General features: G+C 42.9%; 1 protein-coding gene across 2 annotated transcripts in view; it reads right to left on the bottom strand.

Annotated features, from left to right (window-relative positions):
- Positions 1 to 27,067, bottom strand: part of LOC135407051 (uncharacterized) — a 76,294-nt gene that overhangs the window by 34,801 nt on the left and 14,426 nt on the right. For both annotated transcript variants that reach the window (XM_064641752.1, XM_064641753.1), the window contains exons 2-5: positions 14,286 to 14,315; positions 12,176 to 12,275; positions 8,249 to 8,366; positions 7,170 to 7,293 (exon numbers count right to left, since the gene is read on the bottom strand). In XM_064641752.1, the coding sequence (XP_064497822.1) occupies positions 7,170 to 7,293; positions 8,249 to 8,366; positions 12,176 to 12,275; positions 14,286 to 14,315 (372 nt within the window). The remainder of the gene's footprint in view (positions 1 to 7,169; positions 7,294 to 8,248; positions 8,367 to 12,175; positions 12,276 to 14,285; positions 14,316 to 27,067) is intronic.

Raw genomic sequence — 27,067 nt, 5'->3', positions numbered from 1 at the left:
TTTCACCTTTCAAAGCACACCTGGGAGATGTAGATGAACTGCTGTGAAAAGCTTGATACAAAATTATTTAGGGATGGGGTGGTGTAAAATCATTGGAAAAGGAAAAAAAGGTTATGGGTTTGTTTTTTGTTTTTGGGTTTTTTTTAGCTACTCAATATCCCTGACTGTAACAACTTCTGAAATCTGGCTATTCATGGCCTGAAACCACCCCAGTGCAGAAACTTCAAAGCTCACAGAGGAAGGAAGTGGAGGCAGTGCTCCAGCTAGACAACACCAGCCCTGCAAGCCAACAAGAAGATAGTGCTATACCAGTTCAGCTGGTTTTCCCATCCTCTGTAACCCTTTACACTCTCAAGTGGCCTCAAAAGGAGCCAAGTTTACGTCTAAGAAGTTTGTTCTACTGACAAGAACTCCACCCAATGACCACCACCACAATGGTGCGTTCAGCTACGCATTGGCAAGAACAGGAGAAGCAGGCTTGGGATGGCCTCCTGGTGAAAAGGTGATTCAAAAAGTTACATCCACCCTCACTCTCGAGAGAAAAAAGAACAGGATATATTGGCAGGTGAGCATTCCATTGGAACTATGATGCTTTCAGGAAGGACCAAGTATTGTTTTCTTCTTGTACTTTGATGGGATTATCTGTCCTACATGTGTTCTCTCTCAGCCACACAAATAAATCTTATGAAGGCAGTGACCCCAGAACACTGGAAATAATAGTGGCCATGAACCACTATCAACAGGAACATGCCAGATTTAGTGGAATTTCAAGCTTCAGAAGTAGGTATTTCCTTGGACTACAAATTCAATTCTACACCTTTGTAAGAGAAACATCACTGTATTTTTATGCAACTAGTCTCACCCAGACAAGGGGATAAAATAGTTGCCACTTGACACAGTTTTATGGAACTTTAACCCCTGGCTCCAAAAAAAACTGCATCAAGTAGGAAAAAAGACAACCTATTTCTCCTTGCTTGGAGGGAGACCAAAGTAATTTACCCCAACCATAATACACAAAGCCAGTTGCTCTTACTGGTGTACAGTACATTACTTTGTTGTTAAATCCTAACAGAAAACAAGCTAAGACAAACATGAGAGAGTCTTCCAGAACTGCAAGAGTTGAAGGAAAACATTACATGGTTTTGATCATCAGAGCTTTAGATCACAACTGCACAGATTTATTAGACAAGCTCTGCAGAAATCAGGGTTGGCATTCAGGGAGAATCTGGATAGAATTGACCTAGAAAGAAGACGTCAATGAACTGAATGGCTATCAGCACACAACCTGATGAGATTTAGGAAGACAAACTCTAACAAGGACCTGAAACAATCAAAAACTTACAGTAAAGCCTATGGAATTGTCTTTGAAAGCCAACACTTCTCTAAGACATGAAGAAAAACTCATGAATTGAGGACTAGAGGTCAGAGCCTATCTTGTATCCCAGATGCCCATTTCATAAGTAGAGCGATCAGATTTTTACTACAGGATTGCTGCTTCCATTGAAACAGGTTCTTATGCAAGTCAGAGATAAAAATCTGCTACTGCCCAGATACCAGCTGCTTCAAGGACATCGTCTTGGTCTTAGAGAAACTCTTGTCATCAATACTAATGCCAGTACAATTACTCCACAGCAAACGTTAAACATGAAGCAATGGGCCTACGACCTTGAGTCAAGTAACCTGCCCAGATGAAGAGATCCCAACGAGATAGAATTCTTGATGTTTTGAGGAAGCAGTTTGTTTTTTACTTTCACAATTCTGTTGTGTCTCACCTCAGCCAGCAGTTTCACTGAAGCTCGTTCTTTGGAATGCAGAGAATAGAAATCTCTAGCGCGGAGATCACAGACCGCTTGCAAGGCCACATCCATTGGCCAGCTCCTACATCACTGCTCAACTTTGATTACAATGGAAATTACTATGCTACATTAACTTTTGCTTACAAGATACAAATGTGGAACTAGTCCAAAAAGAGGACACCTGATGACAGCTCTGGACTCCACTGACATCACGCCTGGTGAACAAAAGGAGCAAGGCCACATGTCAGTGGAACTTATTCATGGTCACATGAATAAGAGCAGAGACGAGATGGGCAGCTATGTTCAATAGCTTTTGGGGCTTATTAATTTGATGCCAACACAGAAATATTGCAAGCTTTACTGCCCTTGCTCCTACTGCCATCCTCAGCTAGAAGCTGAACCCCTTGTTTTCTCTGGGCTCCTGGTGTCAGGGAGCAGTGAAGTCCGGTTGCTCCCCAAGGGAAGGGAGGATCCCCTGGCTGGCAGGGCAGGGGACTTGCCAGTTAGGGTCTCATTCTTACAGCACCTGAGCAAGGTGAGCAGAGCAGGCCCAGAGATCATGGCAAGGTTCAACCAGGAGCCCAGATTGGCAGCCAGGTCCATGATGACAAGGTAGGCCTGAGGTCGAGTCCAGACAAAGGTCTGAATCTATGGGGTCCCTAAGCAGGCAGAGACACGGCACTGGCTGGGGTGAGGGATCAGCAACTCCCACAACATCACTCAGAACTGAAGGCTCAGAGCTGAGCTGAAGTGAGATTCCTGGGCACACGAGCAGAGGTGTTGGGTGGAGGTCCCAGGTGAGGCTGCTCAGAGCAAATAGGACGTATCAGTGTATCCAGGGCCCTGACACCTGGATACAGACAGACACAGAAATGGGGACACAGCAGTACAGTCACTTATCAGACTTATCAGAGGAAGGAAATAGAGGAGAATTTGGTGCATCTATACAGACCACTCCACTCAGTTATACCTCTTGAGGTCCTAAACATGACAGTATTCCTGCCTAGAGATCTCTAGCTTGGCAATAACCAGGCATTTCAGCCCTAAAGCTTTTCTTCTCCTCAGGTTTAGTGGTCCTTGCTCTAATCCTTGCACATCACCTTGTGCCTCCTGGGTTTTTCCCAGGTAGCAAGTTCTGGGCTGGGGCATATCCCAGCTCAGCATAAGAACAAGTGCTGAAGGTGACACCCTCTCTCTCCCCACTTTCCTACAAGCCTTCACCTGGCTTTGCCTCTTCCCAACCCCAATTTCTCCCCTTTTCCAATGTATGGGAATCTTCGCAGGTTCTCACTGAACTGAGTTTGTCAAGTTGAGTGTTTCTTTCTGTTCAGTTCCTAAGACAATAAAACAACGAAGCACATTTACTCCACCTGATGGCTGGATGCAGATCAGCATGCTCCCAGCCTGGGAGTAATGAGAACACTAAAAGCATCTTCACTCCAATTATGAACTAGAAACTGCCTGGCACAGAACCAAACTGCTATAGTTCGGGAGCCAAAAGCATTTTTGAGTGCTGCATCCTGTGAGGGATTTACACATAGTCATTGCATTTCTAAAAAAGGGGGGCAGAGTAAAATTGCTTCTAAACAGAACAATTTTACACTTGAAAAGCAGCATCCTGAAAAGTCTGTGCCAGCACACACTCACTGCATCAAAACAATAATAGCAAGACTGTCTTCTCTTTACCAGTAAATTTTCTAAACCAACCACAGAAGGCTTTCTCCCTTCCTTGATATGTCTGTCTTTTTCCTGAGAAGAAACAGATATGATCAGTGGAGAAACCTGCTCCAGCCTGTCTTTGCTCACAATCCCATGAAGAAGGCAGTTTACTGCCATTTTTGATAGACTACCTAATATAAAAATGCTTTGCACCCTATGGGTTAATATCAACTCTCACTAATGCTTCACATTTCCCATGCTCACTCTTCGCTGCACTTTTACAGAAGAGGATTTTCAGTCATCCTGTTTCTGTGAGACTGAACATTCAAGCACCTGGGGCTGGCAGAGATCATTAGAGGACAATCTGGCCCCCAGCAGCACAGTCCCTCACACAAAAGGGTCCACAGGTCTGCTCTCTCCTGTGCTGATGTCACACTAACGACACTACTGACCACAAGGCAAGAGCTGCATCTGGAATGTGCAATGGGACACATGGGCCATATGTCAAGGCCACCACAGTAGTTCTTTTTCCTGTTAGAAATCTGGGCATTAACGAAGTTTAGCTCCTGTATGACCTCAAAAAAGCTTATCTAAAATCACCAGAAGCAGCGACTAAACTCTCATCAGGCTTTGTCAGGAGATGATTGCTTCCCAACCCTAAGCCTGGTAAATACTTAAAAACAACTTCATATGAAACACCCCCCCCCAAAAAAAACCAACCAAAAAAAAAACCCTCTAAGTTGCCTTCATCATATACTACCATTACCAGCATCAGCATGTTCTGCATTTATTTCAGCTTTAGCTGTTGCCAGTCTCCAGAGTACCAGGAGAAGAGATACCAAGAAGGTAGACTCTTGAATATATCATGTGGATGCAGAACAACAAACCAGCTTCTAAACCTCACTGCACACACAATCATGTTTTACGTCACAGATTTCAGCTTTTCTGTTTTTCAAGTTCACTTATTCTCTTTTATAAACCCTAAAAAACTTCTCAAGCTCCACTTAAATAAAACGAAACATTTTAAATACACAGAATAACCAGGAGTACTGGATCTGTATACATCTAAATGAAAGAGAGCAGCCAGAAGTGATAGAAAAAGCACAGAAGCACAGCCAAACAGAACACACAGTTTTTTAAAGCTGCTATCCCAGACAGCAGTGTTTTACTCGACTTGAAAAGCAGCACAAGCTGTACATGTGCACACATATCGCTCTGCTTCTCATGTACCTACAGTAGCCAAGAGATCCTCACCTGGGAAACAAAACATGATACACAATGTTCCTAAGTGTCACTTCAAACCTGCTGTTATTAAAATATTGCCTCTAGCGCACTGCTGATGACTTAAGAACTTCCACAGGCAGATCAGTGATCCACTTAGCTCCCTGCGTAGGTTTAAAGGGGTAGTTCCCAGCTCATTTTGAAGAGTCTTAACATGTAGGGCACTGGGAGTCCACATTGCTGCCATCCAGCTAAAGGGAAGCCGACCAGCAAATCCACTGGGGGAGATGCAGAGGCACTGCTGTGAGCTGAGCTGCCTCCATGCATCTCTCTGAGGCTCACAGTACTTGGGGCAAGGAGACAGAGCCTAACCCATGTTGCAGGGTCCTTCTCTGTCGTAGAGGTGACGGCACAAGACACTCAGTCACGGCGTGAAGGGAAGCACTGCTGGAGAAGGTGACGCTCCCTTCCAGAGAAATAACACACCCCTTAGTGCCTACTGCTTTTCAACCTGCCTCTGACCTTGCCATGGCAGGACACACTGAAAATGGAGATAGAAGCAAAAACTGTAGCACTCTTCAAGGGAAGAGCAGCAGAAGCCTTGAAAGACCTAACTCATGCACCCATTTTTTCCTGGACATTATGAAACACTGGAAAGGCAGACAACTTTTCACACTCTACAATAAAACTCCTTCAACACAGCAGTGTGGACTTCCTGTTGCTTCAGTATTTGGCCTAGTAAGCAAAGAAATAAGTAACAGATGTACTTTAAATGATCAATTGTGTTAAAAACAGAAGAATCACAAAAATCTTATTATTTATGGTCTGCTTTGCATGAAATCCTACTTCTCCAAATGTAAAAATTTAAACTAGTAGTAAAAAAAACCCAAAAAAAACCAAATAAGAACTCTTGTGAGTATAGTAGTAGGAATAAAATAAATTATTACCTGAAATAGTTTTATTTTTTAAATGCAGATGCTCTAATACATAATGATTTACAGGGAGTCTGTTTTCTTATGCTTGAAAAAAAAAATCTCAAAATGTAATGCTGTTCAAAATATGAATTGCAGAAGAAAGCAAATTCACTTTTTGACCCTCTCTGAATACAAAGGGAGACTCCAGAACTTCATTTTCTTTTAAAGCAATGACAGATTACAAGCAACTGTGTCACAATGAACTTAGATGAGAAGGTAGTGGCTACAAGCCTTGCCTTCAGCTGTGTGTGCTGTGTTCTGCCCCTCCCAGAAGCCTCAACACTTGCCCCAAAAAACCAAGATTTCCATGTGAGGTGAAACAAAGTGTGTTGTTCCTCCTCTTACATAACAAGCAATTTCAGTAATAAACTTCCCACTGACAGGGTGAAAACCGTCAAATACCTTTTCCCCCTTTACACACTGGACTGTAGTTAAAGAGTAGTGCCATTAGAACACTGAAGTACAACCATCCAGGGGACTGTGCACTCAGAACAGTACACTCAGAGCACTAGATACGATTTGCACCGACTGTTGTGCTGCAGGGCCAAGGCCTGCATCCTCCCCTGCACCAGCAAGGGGGCTATGAGACTCCAAGATGTCCTCACTCCTTCCCACAACAGATGGCCACCCTGACAGGTGCTGGCCAAACGCCAGCGGGTGCACAAATGTTCCACCCCTGCTTAGAGCACGATACAAATTCCCCACACTGGCAGGGGGCTTGGCAGCTAAAAAGAAGCAACAGGCAGAGAGGGAGAAAGGAGCCTTGCAATGACAGACAACTCTGAAACACTTCAATACCCAGTGCATGAAAAAAACAATAGCACAAGCCCTAAAAACATCATCTCTGCTCTTATTAGCTAAGAGCTGGAAAGAGAAGCTTCTTAAGTCTAGGATGCATTTTGGCTAAGGCCTTACTTTTGGGGGTTATTTGGTTATTTTGTTTGCTTGTTTTTAAGTAAAATAAAATTTTAAAATTATACACAACTTGACTTGAGATCTGTTTGCTCCAATTAGCTACTTTTCCATATTCTGTATTTTACAACCACAAGTAATTGCCAGAAAGGCACTTTTTACAGCATCAAGTTATTTGTATACTCTGCTAATGATAATGTTCAGGAGCATTAAGCATTAATGTTTCACTAACTGAACTGCACACTCCTAAGATGGCTTATGTGCACCTACCACAGAACAGCCCTAGCAATGCCAAATTTGTCTAGGTACAAAAAAACAAATGCTTCCTGCTCAGGAACAAAATGTGTGACTACACAATCCTGAAATACTATTAAGATGACAACTCTACTACTCATCTAAACATTCCAGCACCCAGGGACTTTCAGATACTCCACATTTATTTGGATCTTGTAAAAAGAAGCCAAACAGAAAATGAATACCAGAAATTTATCTCCACTGAACTATACTGACTGAACTAAGAATGAGCACAACTTGATTATAAAACTCAATCTGCCATCACTTTCTCTCCACTGTCAGCACCCTGGGTAAGTTATGGAAAAGCACTCACCAAAAGGTAATTCAAATCTTGTGTCCAGCAAAATTTTATGAGGAGTTGGGTTTTTGGTTCCACAGATTTCATCATGTTTCATTACAACTTCTGCCTCCAACGTAGACCATTCCCCAGGACCTTCCTGTGGATCACGAGCCACATGTCAATGAACTTTCAAGTCTGAAGAACTTTATGCAGCAACTCTTATACACTTGTTAAAAGACTCCAGGAAGAGCTTTACAACATTATCAAGGCCTAGTACTTTGTTTAACATCAAATTACATCCAGTCAGCATGTGCTGGCTTTTTCTTCCAAACTGGATTTCTTTGAAGTCTCAGAGGCCTTTACCAAGACAAGTAGCAAACATCTTCTAGCTTAACTGCTGCCTTCTTAGTGGAATTGCAAAGGTAAGACCTCAAAGACAGGACCAAGGAATGCTTGGACAGCCACAGACCTTAAGCCACGCTGCTGAGCATCCCCACTCTTTTCCCCGTATGGAAAATATACTCTCTCTCTCCCTGCTCAAATTCAATAATCTTCTAATTAAATACACTGATATTTGAGTTAAAAAACCAAATATGTCTTGCTTAGCTGCAACGACTGCCAAATTCAGTAGTTAGGGCAGTTACAGACATTGGCACATCCCACTTCCTACTTTTTTCCATATTTATCAGCAACAGTAGACACCCTCTAACACTGCAATCAGAAGCCCGAAGAAGATGATGCAGACATGCTCTGGGCCTACTCTGTCAGCTGGACTAAGACAGTCTTTAGCAATAAGTCACAGAAATTTGAGCATCAGACGAAGCAGTCAGTCCTTAAGACTTCAGACACTTGTCACTTACATGTTCCTTAGCAAATTAAGCCCTGGTTTTTGAGTCCACATGACTAAAATGAGACCAAAATCCCCTGTGTAATTTTGGTCTCACTTCAAAACCAAAACCAATAAAATGAGAGAGCCCTCTCTGGTCACCCAGCCTTCCTGACTTTTCAAGTGGAAGTTTTGCTGAGGAGCTCACCCTGGGCTGCACCAGGCCAGATTTGTAACACATTATCTATTAACACTGGAGAAAATAAAGGTTCTGTGTGAGCTTAACCTCATCAGATTGGTGAATGGCCTTCAGAGCAATCCACACAGTCCCAACCAGGGTATCCCAGATCAGTCCTTTGTTCCATACTTCAACAATTAGTCCCAGGTCCAGTCGGTTGATCTCACTGCAAGAAAAGAAAAGGCATCACAGGCGAGAAAAAAGAGAATACCATCCAATTCTGTTTTAGGTTCCAATTACCACCATGATTGTACCCGTGAACTCTTTCCACACAGCAGTGTCAAGCTACAGAAAGCTTCTGGAAGTCTGTGGTCGGGGCAGCTCATACTCACAAAGGTCACTAGTTTCTAATAACTACACAAAGATTGCAAACTAAAACCCAGGACTGTGTCATGCATCAACTGCCAGCTGGGAACTCATCTCTGCAGCTATGTACACAGGAGGAGGAAGTGTATCTTGGGCCAAAACCGAGGGGTGAATTGTTCTTTGTCATCGGGCACAACATTTCTAACAAAGTGGGTGTCTCCCTTGGCAGCACAGCAACACAAGTGTGCTCTGGCAGGTGCAAACATGCCAATACTTACCTGTGAGTGGAGCTACCCCATGTCCAAAGTAACAGTCCCAAAAATCACAGCTGCACCAGCAGCACTACCTATTGCTCAGGGCTGTGTTGCACCACTTCTGCTCCAGCACTAGCTACTTCCACATGGCCACCGAGTGCCAAGTTCTTGGAAATACTTATCTGAAGGTTTTCATGACATCTTCCCTTTCAGTAAGGAAAGAATGCATCTCAAATTTGCTTCCTTCCAGTGTTTCATAGCATTTATACCTCTCTCTTCCATGCTAGTTTATAACCTGTCTACTTCAGAACAGCCTGACACATACACAGCTGGTAAAAACAATGAAGTACAGAACAATCCTGAGCTGTCTGTTGATACACAACTGCCTCACACTTATCAGGAAGAAAGGCTATCACTCCTAATTCTTTGAGCTCAGGGCTTCCCTTCAGTGCAAATGTTAATCCCCAAAAGCAGATATTTTGGACAGTCAGTCCAAAGCTGCTGCCTTTTGTCCTTCGGTCCAAACGTATCCATTTTACATCCATCAAGGAAATTTAAAAGCATGTTAGTCCCTAATTTCTATAGGCTGCCATCATGGCCAAAAAAAGAAAGAACTGCTGCAAATCCCAGTATCTATTTCAGCTTTGCCCCCTTCTTACAACTTGAAAAGGGAACGCAGTATCTACAAGGCTCAAGACGAACCCTACAGCTACAGCAAAGCACATTAATATCTATTTTAAATCCAAGTCCTTCTGTTCGCGTTTGAGACACAGGAATTGAGGTCAGCAGTGTCCAGTACTTGGGTGGCTCAGTCTACACTAGTTCAAAATCAAGCTATTACATAGGCTTATTATGACTTTATTGCTAGCATCTTGTAATTCCAGCATCCTCTGTTTAGACAGGCTTTCACAAATACAACCAAACCAACAACTGTACCAGTACTGCTCTGCCCCTCCCACTGCTTGCCTCTTGGAAGATGATATTTATCTGACTCCAGGCTGCTGATGACTGGCTTTCTGCAGGCTGGACCAGCCTGAGTCCAGAAAGGGAAGGGAAGGAAGAAATACTCTGTTTTCAATCACAGTGTAAAACCATGTTCTTTGCTTCAACATACATTGACAGAGCAAAACACTGATCATGAGACATCCAATGGGCTTCTGAACAGAACTCCACAGGATAGGTCACCAGATAAGAATAATAAAGATATTTTCTGTACAGTGGTTTTGATTGCCTTTGTGTCTCCCTTTCTCCACCTTCTGGTTAGATGCAGAACAGCTTCAGAGAACAAAAGAGCTGAGACTGGTATTTGGTGTCCCTCCCTTTCCACACATACATAGAATTTAAATAAAATACCTTTCTTTAACACCAAATTAATCATTATGTTCTAAACATCAGTTTGCAGTTTCATTCAAGAGGTCCTTGCTGCAAATATGCAGTTCTTTTTAAAAAGCTGCTTTAAAATTAGAAGATGTCCCCAAAGAATAAATTAAAATGTTTTCCTGGTTTGGTAAATATCCAAATTTCAAACAAGCCCAGAGCCCCCAGTTCTGAAGTGCTGCATCTCACAAGAAGTTTGGAAGCAAAAACAACAAACACAGTCAAAAAGCATTTTCTTGCTTGTAGTCTATTCTTCTAGTACGCCTCACAAAAAAGGTAAACACAAATACAGACAGTAAAAGCATCCTTCCCTCAGGGAAAAACAACTGTATTAAAAATCCTTTTCCAACTCCAGAAAGAAAAAGAGCAAACTAGAGAACAGTAGTATTGGAATACCAGTGTTATTCCTCCTGGGACAACTTAATGTACACAGGATCATGCAAAACACGTTTGTTGCCACATGTAACATTTCTGTCATAAAGAAACAGCAGAACTACTGTGCAGTTGCCTGGCTAAAGCAGGGGTGATAATGGCGAGGTAGTTCAGCTAATATTCTGCTTTCATATTCCCTAGCAACTAATTATGGAGCATTACAATGACCTTACAGCAGGATAGCTCAGCTCCCAGCTGATACTGGAGTGCAGTTCCAGGAGCTCCTTCAGGGAAGGGAGGAGGACCAACCCTGAGAGCCTTCATCCAACATGCTCAAGTGCCTTTCTTAAACCACCTCTGAGTAGTCTCCTCTGCAGCTGGCCATGTTCAGAGCCAGTTCCTGTCCACAGGATGAGCACAAATCACAGGCAGAATGAGTTAGTAGTTTGGGTATAGGTGTGTGATTTGACAGACAGTTACTGTCCCCTGTCCCAACTTTACCCAGTCCTGCATGGTTTACATCAGTGACAGCCATAGCCTCTGTCCAACCAGGAACTGCAGAGCTGAGCAGATGTATTTCACCAGATGCCAAAGGACAGACTCTCTGCAGGAGCACACCCCTCTCATACTGCTCCAAAAGCAGACTGGTACCAAAAAAGGGATGTAGGAGCACAGCTATGATGCCAACACTGTGCTAACCCAGGTGAACTCCTTAACCAGAGGCAACAACTTCCCGCTTTCAGCTGAGGAGAACCAACTGCTTCTGGATTGGGAAACATGCTCACAAAATCCCATGTGGGTGTCTTACTACAGATACTATGTAAACACCGCAAACACGCTCAAAACCAGCAGCACTAGCTTTGACTCCACAAGATGAATACAACATCATTCCTCCCCATTTAGTTTGCTTTGTCTTACAAAGCTATAGAAACGGAAGCAGATGCAATATAATCAATAAGTCATTTATCCACTAGAAAAAAAGAAAACCACCATTGTGAAAGATACTGGGAAATCTTTGGCTACATGTCAGGATCAGAGCCAATCAGAAGTGCTGAGTGCACCAGAAGCCCGGGAAAAGCTGGAATGAACTAGTTCTGCTGCTCATGGCAGGGACTGGCAGCCCCTTAAGCTGAACCAGAGGAGCTGGAAAACACATTCATGGGCACTGGGCCAATGGCAGAACACATCAACACACAAGCAGCTCCCACACTAAGGTAACCAGGATCACCACGTGGAGGTCCTGAGTGCATTAACAACAGCCCTTAATTGCCCTGACCAGCCCCTCCAGCAGTCTCCACCCACACCCTGGTCCAGGGTCCAGGAGCTCCATTTAAGCTCAGCTATGGGCCTTCAGCCCTTCTCTAAACTATGTTGTAGGTGTGTGTGTCTCTTGCTCATAGCCACAGCTGTGCAGGTACCTGGCCAAGGACATCCATCCAGACCAACCCACAGACCAACTTCCCAGCTCAAACTCAAACTTACCTCCTCCCTATAGACCTGACTGGCAATTGCCAGTCTGTGGCACCGGCAGAGACAATCTCCAGGCTTGTGCATTTTACCTACCCAAATACTCCAACCCATGCACACAACAGCAGCTCTGTGTGAGTGTAGGGGCTGTGGAAGGACTCAACCACAAGCACCTCAAGCTGTGCACCCCCATACTTACAACATAAAGTCCTGTTCCCAGCAGGGTTGGTCACCGCGCACGGCCACCGTCGTGCTCTTCACATTTTGCACCTTCAGTGTCACATATGTATTGAATTTATCTGGGGAATGAGACACAACAAGTTATCTCCATCAGCAGATCCCTTCATCACATACGTGCAACACTTCAAGGTTTTCAGCTCACACAGTGCATCCAGAGAGGCCCCAAGTGAAAAGCCCGTCTGGAAAGACGTCACAGGGTTTAAGCAGCCAAATGGTCATGATGTTTTTTACCTGCCATCAAATTTTGAACCACAGCTTTTTTAGAAATTCAAGCACAAACAAACAAGATAAGGCAACTAATCACCTGCAGTAGGACAGGGACAAAGAAAGTATGTAAAATCCTAGAGAACACAGACACTTAGTAAGATGCTGCTACTGAAATGCAGACGAGGAAGAAGAGACAGTCTGAAGGAATAGGGACCATCATGCAGACCAAGAAGAGCAAAAAACAAACTTGCAAGACATGCAAGCAAGCAGTTGAGTTGAACATATCATTTCTTCCCTTTGGAACCAAGTGCTCTCCTAGTTCCAACCTGGTTTTCCACCCAGGAGTCCACAAAGAAAAATCCTGAAAGAACTTTTTCCTCGTTCTTGCTCTTTCTGTGCTAATAAAACCAAAAGCAGCCAAGCATAGACACATTCAAAGTTTGAATATCAGCATCTGAGAATGACAAAACTTGCTTTTAAGGGAAGTTATTACCTCAGACCTATCTATCAGTTTCAAAGAGCCTGGAACAAGACACGTTAAGTAGCCAGGAAGCAGTGTACATATTTTAACACTTCAGTGTTCTGCTACATCTATTCCCAGTGCAAGTTAGATCACAGTCCATTTCAATACTGTCAAACCACACATGGAAAAAAAAGAGGTGATTGGGAAGAGCCAACATAGCTTTACAAGCAGGAAGTTCATGCCTGACAAATCTGATGACCTATTATGTTTCAGCATCTAGCTTCCAACATCCTAACAGAACGGGAAGAAAGGGAAATACATGATCCAGAAGGGATCCACATTTCAGGAAGAAGTAGGAATCACTGAAAGTCAGAGTCTTCATATCTGTCTACATCACTTGCATCCTCCTGGGACACCGGCCTTGTCAGTAAAACCACATGCTTTGCTGAGTTAAACCTAGACTACAGGACAAATATTTTGCATCTGTGAGAAGGTTTCTTAAATAGAGAAAGGATAAAGTACACACTGTCTTCCTTCCAGTCTGGGCAATCAGCTTTCCTTCCCTGGAAGTTCAAGGCTGGTGCACACACAGATCTTGACCTGATGTGGAGTATGGACAATGACTCCTGGAAAATTTTCTGCTCTAACCTGAGGACAGCTGTATCCAAAGAATAAAGCTGAACGAATAAGTCATGAATACAGCTGTGCAATTGCTTGGTATCTAAGCACCTGCACAGGTGTTATTCCAGAAGCAAACTTCTTCTTTTCTAAACTGTACATCAGATTTCATTCAATAAACCTATTTGCCTGCTAAGGGATTGCTTGCCACCTACCAAACCACAGTGAAAAAAAGCTGCCTAAACTGTACATTCTGGGTGTCACCAGCTGTTTGTTTTTTACTTTATTACGCAGACACAAAAAGTAGTGGATGGGGTTTTAATTTCAAGCACAGTCATTATGGACCATCACATAAGGGAATGAGTCACTTCTGCAATTCCATCCAGCAATCCTGATCAGGATCAAGAAGGCACTGAATCCACACAGGTACACACCAGTCCTGTTCAGTGGACATTTTCAGATCCTGTTTTGAACAGGGACAGAGGAAGGATGAGCAAAAGGGCAGGGTGGGTAGGAAAGGGTGACAATAAAGGAACACATTTCCTTATTCATCACCTGTTCACGTCAGTGAGCAGACAGAGGTTTTCAGCACTATGACACCACATCACAGCCTCAAGCTTTCTACTAACTCAAGCTGCCCGGATGCTCAAGGCAGATCATGTCACTCCTAAGGAGAACATGGAGGAGCCAAGAGGGGGTGGATGGAACTTGAGGGAGCAGAACGAACAGCAGTGAGAGAGGTGTCCCTATTGCTGCAAATTAGCAGTAGAGCATGGCTTACCTGGTGGTCCATGGAGTTTAGCTTTTTTTACTGTAAAGAGAGAAGAAAAAAGAGGCTGTTAGTGATTTTGTCCTGCTGCAGTTGAATTAGAGTGTCACAGTGCATCGCATTAATTGGACAACATCCCCAGTGGAGAGCTGGTGGCTGGAAATCCAGTTTAACAGATCTGGAGACAAAAACTTCTTTGTACCCCATGGCACCTCTCTAAAGTGATGCATTTAAAAAAAAAATAATCATAGGCTTAATGTGTGAAAAGTAATGTGATATGGCTAATGGAAAGCAATTTCAAAATCGGTTCTTTGCAACCCCTCCCACAAGTTACTGCTGCTTAGTAAGGTGTCATTTCACACCACCTCACTTACAAAGTTACTTAAAAACACTCTAGAAGAAATAAACATTTCTTTATAAACAAAGAAACTCCCCTAACAGTGCACAGCAGACCTTCAACCACAAACTGAAAATAATCAAGCCTGAATAGCAGCTCTATAAGTAGCTCTATATTATGACATCTGTAAATTAAATTAACTAAGCCAAACAAACAGCGGTCTAAAGTCAAATGTCACTTTTACAAGCTCTCCTCTGTTAATTTAATTCCAGGACAGTACTTATATATAAAAATAGAATTGTTAAAATAAAACAGCATTGGCTCTTATCTTGCCAGATGAAGAAGGTCCATGTCTACCCAGGGGAGATTTTGTTTACATTTCCCTTTTGCAAGCTCATATCCTCACTAGAATTGCTAAGTGTAACCACTAAGAGAAGACATCTCCAGGCGCCAGCTAGTTTTCCCAGTGGAAAACTAATACTAAGAAGAAAACATATTTAGCAAGCTAGGAATCAAGATATACAGAGAGCAAAAACTTTTAAAAGCTGGTGTAGTGAAGTTTCCTTCAGAAAACAGAGCTGCCGATACTCAGTAGTGGCTCACAGTGTCCAGCTTTCAAGACGAAAATTCTAGAAAGGAGCATTAAAAAATCAAAAAAAAAATAAAATGCCCTTACACAAGTTACATGCAGAGCTGCAATGGAGTGTGATCCTGGAGAATCCACTTGCTATCTGAGAAATTCTCCTTTGTGAGCACTGACAGTCCAGGTAGATGTTTGCATGAAGGAAAATGCTGTACCAGGTATAGTATGAGCCAGAAGCCTCTCAAACAGATGCTAAAAGAGCTGTACCTTTCACCTAGGCTGACAAGGCCCACAAGCCATTCAGTCCAAAATAAACTGTCATTTTCTCCCAGGTTCAGGGCCTGAAGCATTCCTGATGCTAAACCTAGTGGTGCAAGCAAAACATACGATGGTGTGGGCCAGTGTTCCTGCTCACTGAAGATACAGATTCTGCTTAATCTCCAAATCAATCAGTCTGTTTAACCATGGAGAAACACACAGGCCAATCTACCCACTTTCTAGGTGCCTTTGCACGCCACACAAAAACAAGCATTCCATGAACTACCGCTCTGGAGTGGGCAGGCACCAGCTTATCTCTGAACCTCCCCTCACCCCTCCTTTGCAAGAGACAGGAGACAAAGAAACAAGTGCATGAGCTTGAGGAAAGGAAAAAAGGAGAAAGAGGGAAGGGGACCAGCAGTAAGCTTCAGCTGGCCTCTCTCTCTGTTTGTAACAAGCTCTACTACTGTTAGCAAGGAAGCAGAGGCAACTCCAGTGTGGAAATTTGCTATTATTTGTCGAAAATGCAGATAGAGTGGGCCACTGGCTGCTAAAGACAGAGACTAGACACTGCCACTGCAGTGAGGAATATGCAAACTAAGAGGCAGATGCCATCTGTATGTTGTGGTCTCAGTCTCTAGATATTCAGAGGTTCATTTTTCATTTGATGAAAAGCAGCAAACCCTGCACTACCTCAGAGTGCTGAGAAGGGTGCCTGTGTGGGGCTTCAGCAAGAGCTGCCCCAGGGCCTGCAGCAGGAGGAATATCCCCAGGCAGCAGCCAAGCTAAACAAAGATCACAAGCCTGCTACAGATCCACATAACAAAAATGGGAGTCTTTAGTAACTCCCAGGAATGAACACCATGCCTCGAGACAAAGTGCAAACCTTCAGCTGAAGAAACAGGGCTTATAACTAAGAGCTGGATCACAAACCCGGGAGTCTCATCTCACCAGTAACTCTTTTGCTCTGCCTGCAAGTCTACACAGAATGTCCAAAAAGTTCCCATGAAAAGTGACTTGGACGTGTTTTATTTTGTTAGCCCCACAGGAAAGCACTTCCTAGGAGTGTGTAAAAAGCATTGCAAAGGTGCAGCTCCCACAATATCTCAGGATTGGGACTGACTGTGATACTGCAGGGTTTCCCATTTAACAGTTTGAAAGTCTGGGAGTTCAGAACTGAAAAGAGCTGCTCAGCTCTGCCAAGGCCCAGCCTGTTTGTCAGCCCAGGGAATCCACAGGTTGGTTTTCTACCCACACCTGCTCCTTCTGTCTGGTTAGAGCTCCTCTGTGCCAAGTGTCCAAGGAAGGACTCAAAGAAGTAAAGAAGCCGCAAAGAAGCCTGATGCATTAGTTGCTCACAGTGTTGCAACAAAGGCTGAAAACCCATTGCTACTTCAGATGCAGAGTGACAGCACCTTGAAATTAAGCCATGTGTAACACAATATTTTTATAATATAAAATCTGTAGCACAAAATGAAACCAAGCTTCTCTAGAGCACTCAACAACACTAAGTTTCACAGATATAGTTGCTCCTGAGTTGCCACACAGTAAAAACCTAAAGTAAGTTAAAAGTCTAGATCAGATACTTCCTGACTCACTCCCATTTATCCCACAGCACTTCTGGTCTCTGAGAAAGCCGTGTTTTTAAACCATCAGAAAATGTTAAATTCTGTTCAGTTTCAAATGGCTTCTCTCAGCAAACTGGGCAGCACAGAAAGTCCATCCATTCAGAGGCAAACATTGAACCCTGCTGAACTGTGATCCTCCCATGCCACTGCACAGGATGAGCAGGACACCAGGCAGGGAATGAAAATGATATAAAATTAGCAATGAAAGTGAGACCTAGTGCTTTACACTGCTACATGCAAGCAGTGCATGACACAGATGGACAGAGATGCACCTGCTCTCACTGCATGTGATGATTCATTTAATCACCAAGAAAGACTTGGGTATATCAGAGACACAGCTATTGCAAGGAGAAAGCCAACAAAAATTGATACAGAGAATCCTCCTCTCCTCTCCCCCCCCCCCCACCCCAGCATTTCTCACCATTTTGGCATTACTCTAACAAAGAGACAAGAAAAAATTAAGTTGAAGTCTTGTATGCAACTTTAAAAAAAAAAAAAAAAAAAAAAGCCACGGCAAGATTCCAGAATCACTGTGGGAAGATGAAAAAACAACAACAGAGCGCACATTAGTATTCTTAAACTCAAGTTCTATGAAAAAAGTCTTGCTATCCACATATTTTTCAAACAATAATTATTTTTTTCCTGACTAAGTGCTCCATACACCAGTGAGAGAATTAAAACTGAGCGTGTCAAGTTCAAACGACACACTGCTCAACCCTCCTAAGCAGGCACACACTCATATTCAGTTTAAAGGAACCAGAGTGTTCTGAACACCTGCACATTTCAGATCACCTGTAACACCTGCTTGCAAATGAGAGGGATGCAGACACAGGGAGTGCCTGAGCAGATGGCCAAAAGATTACATTCTAGCTAAATCCAGCACATGACTTAGCTGGTCACTCAACACGCTACAACAAAACCTACATCCTTTCACAGGGGCCAGTGAAGTGCCATGGAGGGGCTGTGGGAGAAATCAGAATGAAAGGACACTGTTTTAATTAGCGATCTTAAAAATAAATGCAATGTTGAAAGCAGAGCACTCAAATGCATTTTCATGATCAGCAATTTGATAAATAGTTTCCTTTTCCCTGGGAAATACAAATGGTCATTGTGTTTTCGAGAGCACTCTAACTTTTACAGTAACTGTCTCCAGCTGAACATCAGAATTAATACATATTTCCATTTCACTCTGCTTTTCTCACCTTTTCCAGGTGCTCAGACTTCAGTGTACAGTGACACGCAGCAGTAGGTGCAAAGGTTGCTTAAACAACAGAAGTAAGAGACCACAGAAAGCTGCTCATACTACCCTAAGTAAGAATAAGTCAACACACCAAATACATGGCCTGTGCACCCTGCAGCAGGCACGGAGAAGGGAGGAAACCCTTCTGGGAGGGACGCAATGGTCAGGCAGTGCTCCAGCCCTTCAGGTGTGTTACATTTTCTATAATCGAGACTTTGGAAACAATTTTGCTGTCTGAACCCTGCACCAACAGCTATAGCACATGAACCTATAGCAGAGCCAGAAACTCAACACCTCCTACTCACTTCTGGAAAGTTATTTTTAAAATCTACGACATAGCTGGTAAGTGGCACGAGACTGGCATATCTAATGAGGACTGCCCTGTCCCTGGGGATCCCACCCTGACACACAGGGATCTTTCCCAGAATGGGCCAGGTTGGAAGAGATCACAGTGGGTCATCTGGTCCAACCTCCCCTACACAAGCAGGGTCATCCTAGAGGCACAGACAGTTCTTGCATATCTTCAGTGAGCGAGACTCCACAGCCTCTTTCCTCCTTTGGAAATCAAAATGTGCACAGACTGCACACCCTCATCTCCCACCTGAGGGTGGGGAATCCTTGTCTTTCTCAATACCTGAACCCAAAGGTGCTCCAGGCTGGAGGAAGAAGAGGCCATGCAATGATCTGACCTCTGATTTTAAGTCAGTCACTGTTTTGTTTCACGTGATCCCTATTAAAGCCCAGTAGCATCAGTTGTGCCATTAAATGCAACTGCATGTGTCAGAGTAGAACAGCAGTACTGACTGTGCCACGAACCTCTACTCCTCGCTTCATAACTCCAAGAAAGAAAGAGCTGGATAAAACAGCAGTACAATGGTTTCCTGAGTCTGTTATGAAGATTCGACATGTCACAGCCACAGCCTGAGACAGGTCTAAAAAGAAGGGCTCCACTACATTCTCACACATTCAGAACTAAATTATGTTCAGAAGAAAAAGATTTCCCTGAAGTAGCTCAGAGGAAGCATAATTGCACAGGAGGTCCCAGGGACACACCAGCACTCAGCAGCACCTCAACAGCCTCCGCTGTAACTGCAGAGAGCCCAGAGCAGGTTCCACTTGGGCTCCAACTCCTCGCAGCAGAGCCCAGCAGAGCTGGGCTGGTTACTGCAGACGAGAGACTCCTTTGGCCTCAGGGTCCACTGACAGACACAGGACCTAAGTCACATTTATTGCTTTGTACTTCGTTTTTCTGCCAGGCAAAAGAGACCACTGGTTTACATATAAACATTGGTCCACTCAAGCAGGGAAGAAAAGAGAGTACTTTATGCCCCAGTGTATGCCCCTTGAGAATGACATAACGGAAACACAGTGGGCACCTTCGTGGACCAGCAGTCGTAAAAGCTGAGGCCGAATTTCACAGTACATGGAGGATAACATTCTGTTTCTGCTTCATGTGAAATGAGGGCTAGGCTGTTCAGAGAACTTCCCTGCTGCCAGAAGGAAGAGGAACCACTGTGAAATGCCACTCTGCTGGGTAACTCAGGAACTGCAGGAACACAGCGCAGATTTTCAAAAGTACCTGAAGAAATAAGGCTGCATCTAAGGGCAGAATTTTTCCTACATAGTGCTTGAAATAGTCCTTCAAAAATCCACCACCTTGCTGACTGAGACAACTGTGGAGGAATCCGGATAGCCAATTCACCTCAGCTGAACCGAGGGATCGATCTGCTTTAATAAGTAGTCCGGAAAATTGGAGTGGACACAGTATGAGTTTATTAATTTTTAATAGTTCACAGAAATGAAAAAAAGAAATCCAAACCACAAAGCACTTACACACTGCAGTTCCCATTCATAGAGCAAAGAGCTTTCTTCAATTTGACCACTCTAAATGCCCACAGGACAACTTGATTTGCCCTTCCCAAGCCCTTGGAAAGCACATCAAACAAAGGGAAGGTACGTTCCCTTCAGCAACCAACCACCACTCAAGGATTCTTCTCAAGAAGGTGGGGGAGGGAGAGAGAGATTCTATTCTGCTGTCTGCGGATAGCAAATTGATCTACCCAAGGGATTTCCATATTGCCAGATGTCTTGAGAATGAATTAGAATCCCTCCTAATTCACGTGAATTAGCATCTTCCTGCTCAGATGACCTACAAATTCATTATCCTGTCCAGAGACACACAAAGCTACTAAGTCTCTTTGATTTACAATACAATTTCCAGCAAACAGCTTTCTACCAGTGACTCCACCCTTCCTGCACACTGGACAGTGACTGACAGCAGCTGGGACACATAACTGCTTGAAAGGTTTTCCAGATTTCTATGCTAAGTGGATATACACTCAATAATAATTCCATTCACATTCAGCACCATTTCATATAGGATTTCTAGGAAAGTACACATCCCAATAACTCCACACCGCCAAACCTCACTAGATGCTCCCCTGTTCATCTGTAAATTCTCTGGTCAGTTGGGATCAAGGACTTGCACGCATACAAGTGTTACAACCTACAAATAGATAGCACCCCACTTGCTTTCCTCCACAGTCCAGGCGCTCCACACCTTGAGGCTGACAGATCAGTCCCAGAGGGATACTGTAGTTGCTGCCTGGTTCTGCTTACTAAGCTTCACCCCAACATTTACTTCTTGCCAGAATTTTCACCCGTATGGGACAAACTATGATGAGCAAAGAACTGAAATCTACACAAAAAATGCCTACCTTTTTGTATAAAGATATATATCATAGTCTTGTCTAAATCTCTATTACTGCCATAGCCAGTGGGCATGACAGTGACACAGCACAGTGACCAGGTATCTGGAATACTCCACGGTGTTTCCTGCACATAAACTTGAGAGAGCTGGCAGGACAACACAATGGCCTATCTACACAAAATTGATCAAACCAACAGCTAATATACTGTGCTGAACCAATTATAAAATAAAAGACACATACAACTACTTTGCTGAATCATGCAGTTTGATCCCCTTACTGAAGTGGGTAATTTCACACCTCCTGCAAATATTGTCACTTTTCAGCTCAGCTTTCTCATAAAACTCGGTAAGTGTATACAGCACAGCACAGCTTGCATCAGAGCTTCAGAGTGTTCTGCTTTTTCCATCCTTACCAAAGTTACTAGATAACATAAACAGAACCAATTAAACAACTGCATAGGAAATCCTTTCTGGCAGTTACAAACACTACAATCAAAATCCACATTCTCACGGTATACCTGGAGGACAGGACCAACTTTGCAGACCCTTTAGCAATTGTGGTTTGGGTTTTTTTTTAAATAAGATTCAGCCCCATCATCAAAAGAAGCCTTCTCTTAAAAGATCCTACTTCTCTAAAAGGTATTTCATGTGATAGAAGGAGTGACAACTCAATTTACTTTCTGTGCTGGTTTAATGTAGAGGCAGTTAATGTAAATAGGCTTCTAAACACTTTCAATGACAAAATAGATTCAGACACTTAGAGACGCATCTGGGTCTTGATTACAGGTTAATCTGTTACCAGATTTGATTTGACACACTGACTTACCATCACACAGGTTTTCAACCTCCTCAACTGAAGAGTTTCATATGCATTCTAGTTTGGTGCTTAGCTCAAGAACTCAACTACCTGAAATATTCCTTGAACTATTTCAGCAACAGAAATTCACAAGTGAAGAAAACACTACAGCAATTTAAAAAAATTGTAAATAGTGCTGCAGAAGATATACCATGGGGATTGCATTTGCATCAGAGTATTGCACAGCAAAATGAAACATCTATCTCAAAGAAACACAAACCGAATGTTTTACCAGGGAACTATATAACAGGAAAAATGGAACTGAAACTATGTATGCAACTTGTAGAAACCAACTGTGACAGGGAACTAAATGCAACAGGAAAACTAAAGAGGTCTGCAACTGATTCCTTCCTAGAAGTACACATCAGATTGCTCTTCTGAATCCTTATACCAGTGTTTCTCCAGAAAGTAGTATCAGGCAACAAGGTCAGGCTGTTATCTGTTGCTTTGAAAAGTATCTGAGGTAGAACAACTAGGACAGGGTTCACTGAGAGGAAAGGAGGGAGGAGACTCACAAAATGACAGGTCCCAAAACCCAGAACTCCCCTCATCTCTGAACTTGTAAGCAGATACGTTGATTTTACTAAAAATCTAGCACAGAATAGGATCTATACTGGCAAAACATAATCAATACACCATGACCACTCAGCACTGCAAAAGGAATCCAGTATTTTAAAACATGCAGATCATTTTATCCAAAAAAGCCTCAGGAGATCTTACCAATAAAATACTTAAAACATTGATAAGCTATTTTGTAAACCACAGATCAAATCATTGTTACATTAAGCATTAGCACTTACTGAAACTTCTGTTTTGCAGTAAGGAAGCTGCAAAAAGTTTACTTACAGCTGATCCCAGAAAAAGCTTCCTGAAAGGCAGTAGGAAGCATTCAATTGATTTCAGATAAAGAACAGCTGAAATAAGCTTGACAATATTGTTTCTTCTGGCTGAGGGGGGAAGTGTATTCATGAACCACGCAGTCAAGAAAGCTGGAATCAGATCCTGGGAAGCAATAAAGAAAGTAGGAACATGCAAGTCTTGAACTTTACAGCCTCCTGAAACAAATTAGCACTGCCAGCAATTCCAGAGTGCCAACAGCCCATTAAATATTTTCCAGTTTTTACATGAAACACACTTGGAAGGAGAAAAAGTGCAGAAGCTTCTACTTGCCAAGCAGCATGTATGGTGAAACACTGAGGAGAGAGATGGAGGCAACAGTCTGGGAAGTGGAACACATCATGCTGGAATACCCAGCACCAGGACACTTCTAGAAATTCCCATCACTGTAGATGCTCTTCCAGGCAAGAGTCTCCCTATCCCCAGTCTCCTGCCTGCATGGTCCCCCAGTTCAGATGGCAGGCAGGACACTTCTCCAGCCAACACAAAAAAAAGACCAACCCACTGAGTTCAAGTTGTCTTTCAGGTCATTAAGACAAGCTGAAAATCATAAGCTGTCTTCTGCCCACTTTGGGACTTTCTGGAATGATAGCCTCCCAGTGCCCAGACAAAAATCTTTCCCCTAGAAATGCATCTCATTATTGTCCTTAAAAGGCTGTGCAGAAAGCATTTGGTCCAGCTCTCAAGAGCCCCACAGCCTGTGCTGGAGTACAAGGTGCCTCCTGCTCGTGTGCTGCTCTCCAGAGAGAGAGAGCATTTCTCAACCTTTTCAACTTATCTGACAATAATCACAATCTCAGTGCTCAATCAACTGACAAGTTAATTCTAGCAAGGCAAGAGCCACCTTGCTAGATGCGTATTTAGAATTGTGTTTTGCTCCTTCATAACCTTCCCACAGGCATGTTATCATCCACCTGAAATTTAACCTCACTCCCAGCTGTCATCTCAACATCCATTTGCTACTCAAAACCAAATGCCCAGGCTCTAACACATAGCCAGTGGAGCACTCAAACTATCTTCAAATGGCTTTCTTCACCAAGGAAAGGCTCTAAAATGTCAGTTCTGCTGTCCTATTTCTCCACTGAGAACTGCAACCAAGTCACACAAGAACATTCACAACCAATATGCTACAGAGACCCCTTTTTATCACCTCACAGATATCTGCCTTGTGGTTACTGCCTCTCCCAGCACAATGACAAAGCCAGTCAACATTTGCAATTCACTGTTCCCCAAACATCACTTGTTTTGATAAGTCTGACAGTCCCACTGCTCAAACTCAGTGCTGGAATTCCCAAAGAACCTCTCTGACACCAATGACATCTCACACTTCGGTCCCAAACCAGATGTCTTCTGTCCCACAGACCAAAGGGCTCTTTGCACACTTCCAGCTTGCACTATGAGAAACCATATAATGATAGTAAGGGCTGCAGAACAAGCCCATTTAGCTCATATCTTGCCCATAAAAACACCCAGACAATTCCTAGGAAAGACCATGGCATGATGATACAGCAGTACCTACTCTATAAATTAACATGCCTCCAGGCTTAGGACCCAGAGGTGACATTTTCAAAAGCAGAGTTTCATACAGTCTGTTCTACAACCAAATCCCCTCCGTTCCCAATATAATCAACACTGAATGGTGCCAACAGGCAATTTCAGTTGAATTCCATGTTGGTATTTCTTCAACAGCAAGGGTGAATGCATGCTTCAGACACCTCACTTGATAGTTTAGCCTCTTTGCTATACATGTTTGCTGTCACTTGACAGCAGTATCGGACGTTTTAAAGTAGGCAGACAACACAAGCAAACCCATATCACTCTACATTGAAAGGAAAGGGACTATCAAAGAGAGGCAAGATGCTTTGCTACCTGTCCAGCACAGCAAGTACAGTCTGGTGGCTTTTTTCAAAACTAAAATGAACAGCCTTCCCATGACCACAATACACAAAAGAAAATCCTTCAAATTTTGTGGGGCTATAAGCAGAGAGCTAAATCCCTTATTACTAACACCACCACTCCTCAAGGGCAGATACTCACACCTTAGCTGACTGAATAATCCCTCCTAGCTTTGGCCTGACCTAGGGCAGGCAGGTGAGCATCACCTCCAACTGATTGGTCTGGATCGGTTACATTTTTCTTGAGAACTGGGAAAATAAACACAACACTGAAGTTCTCTTATGCTGTGCTTACAAACCAAGAGACTATGATTTTGTCCAAAGTTTGCTTTCCAAGGGGCTGGGAAAGCAGAGTGTGGTGATGGAGAAATGGATTTGACACTATTTGTGTAACAGAACACCTTGTAAACAAAAAGAAAACTGAGGATGTGGCCAGCTTCCCCAATTCCATGGAACAGCTAGCTGCACCTATACACACACTTACCACACAAACACTTAAGTTGCTAAAAAGCACAGTTAGGAGAAATTCTCTAACATCTATTTTTTCCTTATTTTGTCTGACCAGTACAGACAGGCTGCTGAAGATCCACTGAAGTTTCTGCCAGGCAGCTGCTTTGAACTGAGCAGTGAGGACAGGAACAAAATCTCCTATTCAAATCACAGAGATTATGAGAGGTTAATCCTCCTGACGCTGGCAACACAGACAGCTCTGTCAGGCGACCTGGTTCCCCAACCAAGAGGTGAACTAAACAGTAATCCAAGCTGCCACGCCTCTCCAATATTCTGCTGCAGACTTAATATTATTAGTAGAAAAAGCAGTTTGGGTGCAACATACTGGAGTGAGTTACTGAGTGTGTGACTCTCTCAGATGTACTCTGTTAGATCACGCTTCGGTCACTTCGCTTTAAGGCGTTTCTAGGGGTTACAAATTTCTCCTGAACTTTCAACTGGTTTATGATTGGAAAAGACAGCATCCCTACTCCTGAACCTGTGCCATGTCAGGGAAAAAAAAACTCTATCGAGCCTTTCAGAATTTTCAGATGTATAAGATAAATACTACTGGATAGAGCAGTAAAGGAGGCTTCCAATTTTCAGTGGCGTAATTGTCCTTCTTTCAAATTCTTTAAGGTTCGGAAATACATTATTTTAAGTTAGTGAAAATGCCTTTACTGAATAAGAGAACAAAACCATCCCACTTAATTTTACACAAAACAGACTTCAAGTCATATATGCATCCAGCTGCCAAAGACTAAGGAAATATGCATAATGAAAGACATATAATTGTACCAGAAGGCAGGAAAAGAGACAGACTGATAATGTATTAGGTCTGCTAGGAGCCAGCCTGAATTGGTAAACTGACTCTGATGACAAAACAACAACAGTTCAACCAGTTTATAATAAAAGGTTTGAGGGGGCGGGGAAAAGGCCCCAGAGCAAAGATAAAAATAATTAAAAAACACACACACAACAAAACCCCTTAAAATTAATTCAGAAACCAGATGAATGGACAAAATGGCTTCTTGGGGTTTGGGGAGGGGGTTATTTATTTATTTATTTTGAAAATAAGATACACCTCTTTACAGAATCATTTCTGAAAAGACACAGAGCATATGCAGCTGCTGCTCAGACACTGTACATACAGGTAAAGGCCACTTAAATTACTAGAATCTTGCCAGAGTTACTAGGTCAAATCACACAGCCTGGTCACAGCCAGGTAACAGCTGCTTGAAGACACAACTACTCTGGTACCAAAGAAGACAGAGCAGAAATGACAGAATAAAACCACTTGTGTGTTTGTCCTTTGGCTGGTGTGTGCTTCTCTCCTGTCAACAAAAGCACTCAAGTCACCTGTACAGTCTCATGACTCAGATTTCTACACTCCCTGTTCAGATTTAGTGTAAACAAGATGCACCCTGGAAAAAAGGAGTTGCTGACTAACCACACTAGAAGTGATTGCCACCTAGTCACAGCCTTGGTCTGTTTTCTGGTAGTTTCGATTTAAGTTACAGAATTGCAAGCAATCAGCCAACTGGAACATGGCTAATTATCAAGCAGGACGGAGCACAAGTTTGTCCTGAAAGGCACTGAGTTAAAATATGATACTAACAAATACCACTGTTCGACTCCAGAAGTCTAGCATATTCACTAAAAGAGAAGCTAAAGAACAAAGCAACAGCACATTTGAGGTGGATTCAGTAACTTTTTTTTTCTGTTTTCTTCCTTTTTTTTTTTTTTTAGCAAAAACATCTCATCATACTACAGCAAATGATCAGCTTCCAGCACCTGTGTTTTCCACACCAAATGAAGAGCGATTGGTCTACTTCAAAAAATATTTTCATTAAATTACTAATAAAATGTTAACAATATATTAGTAATATTTCAGTAACATA

Source organism: Pseudopipra pipra, chromosome Z (assembly GCF_036250125.1).
Source record: "Pseudopipra pipra isolate bDixPip1 chromosome Z, bDixPip1.hap1, whole genome shotgun sequence".
NCBI lineage: Eukaryota > Metazoa > Chordata > Aves > Passeriformes > Pipridae > Pseudopipra > Pseudopipra pipra.
The sequence above is the reverse complement of the archived record's forward strand: the minus strand, read 5'-3'. Positions and strand labels throughout refer to the sequence as shown.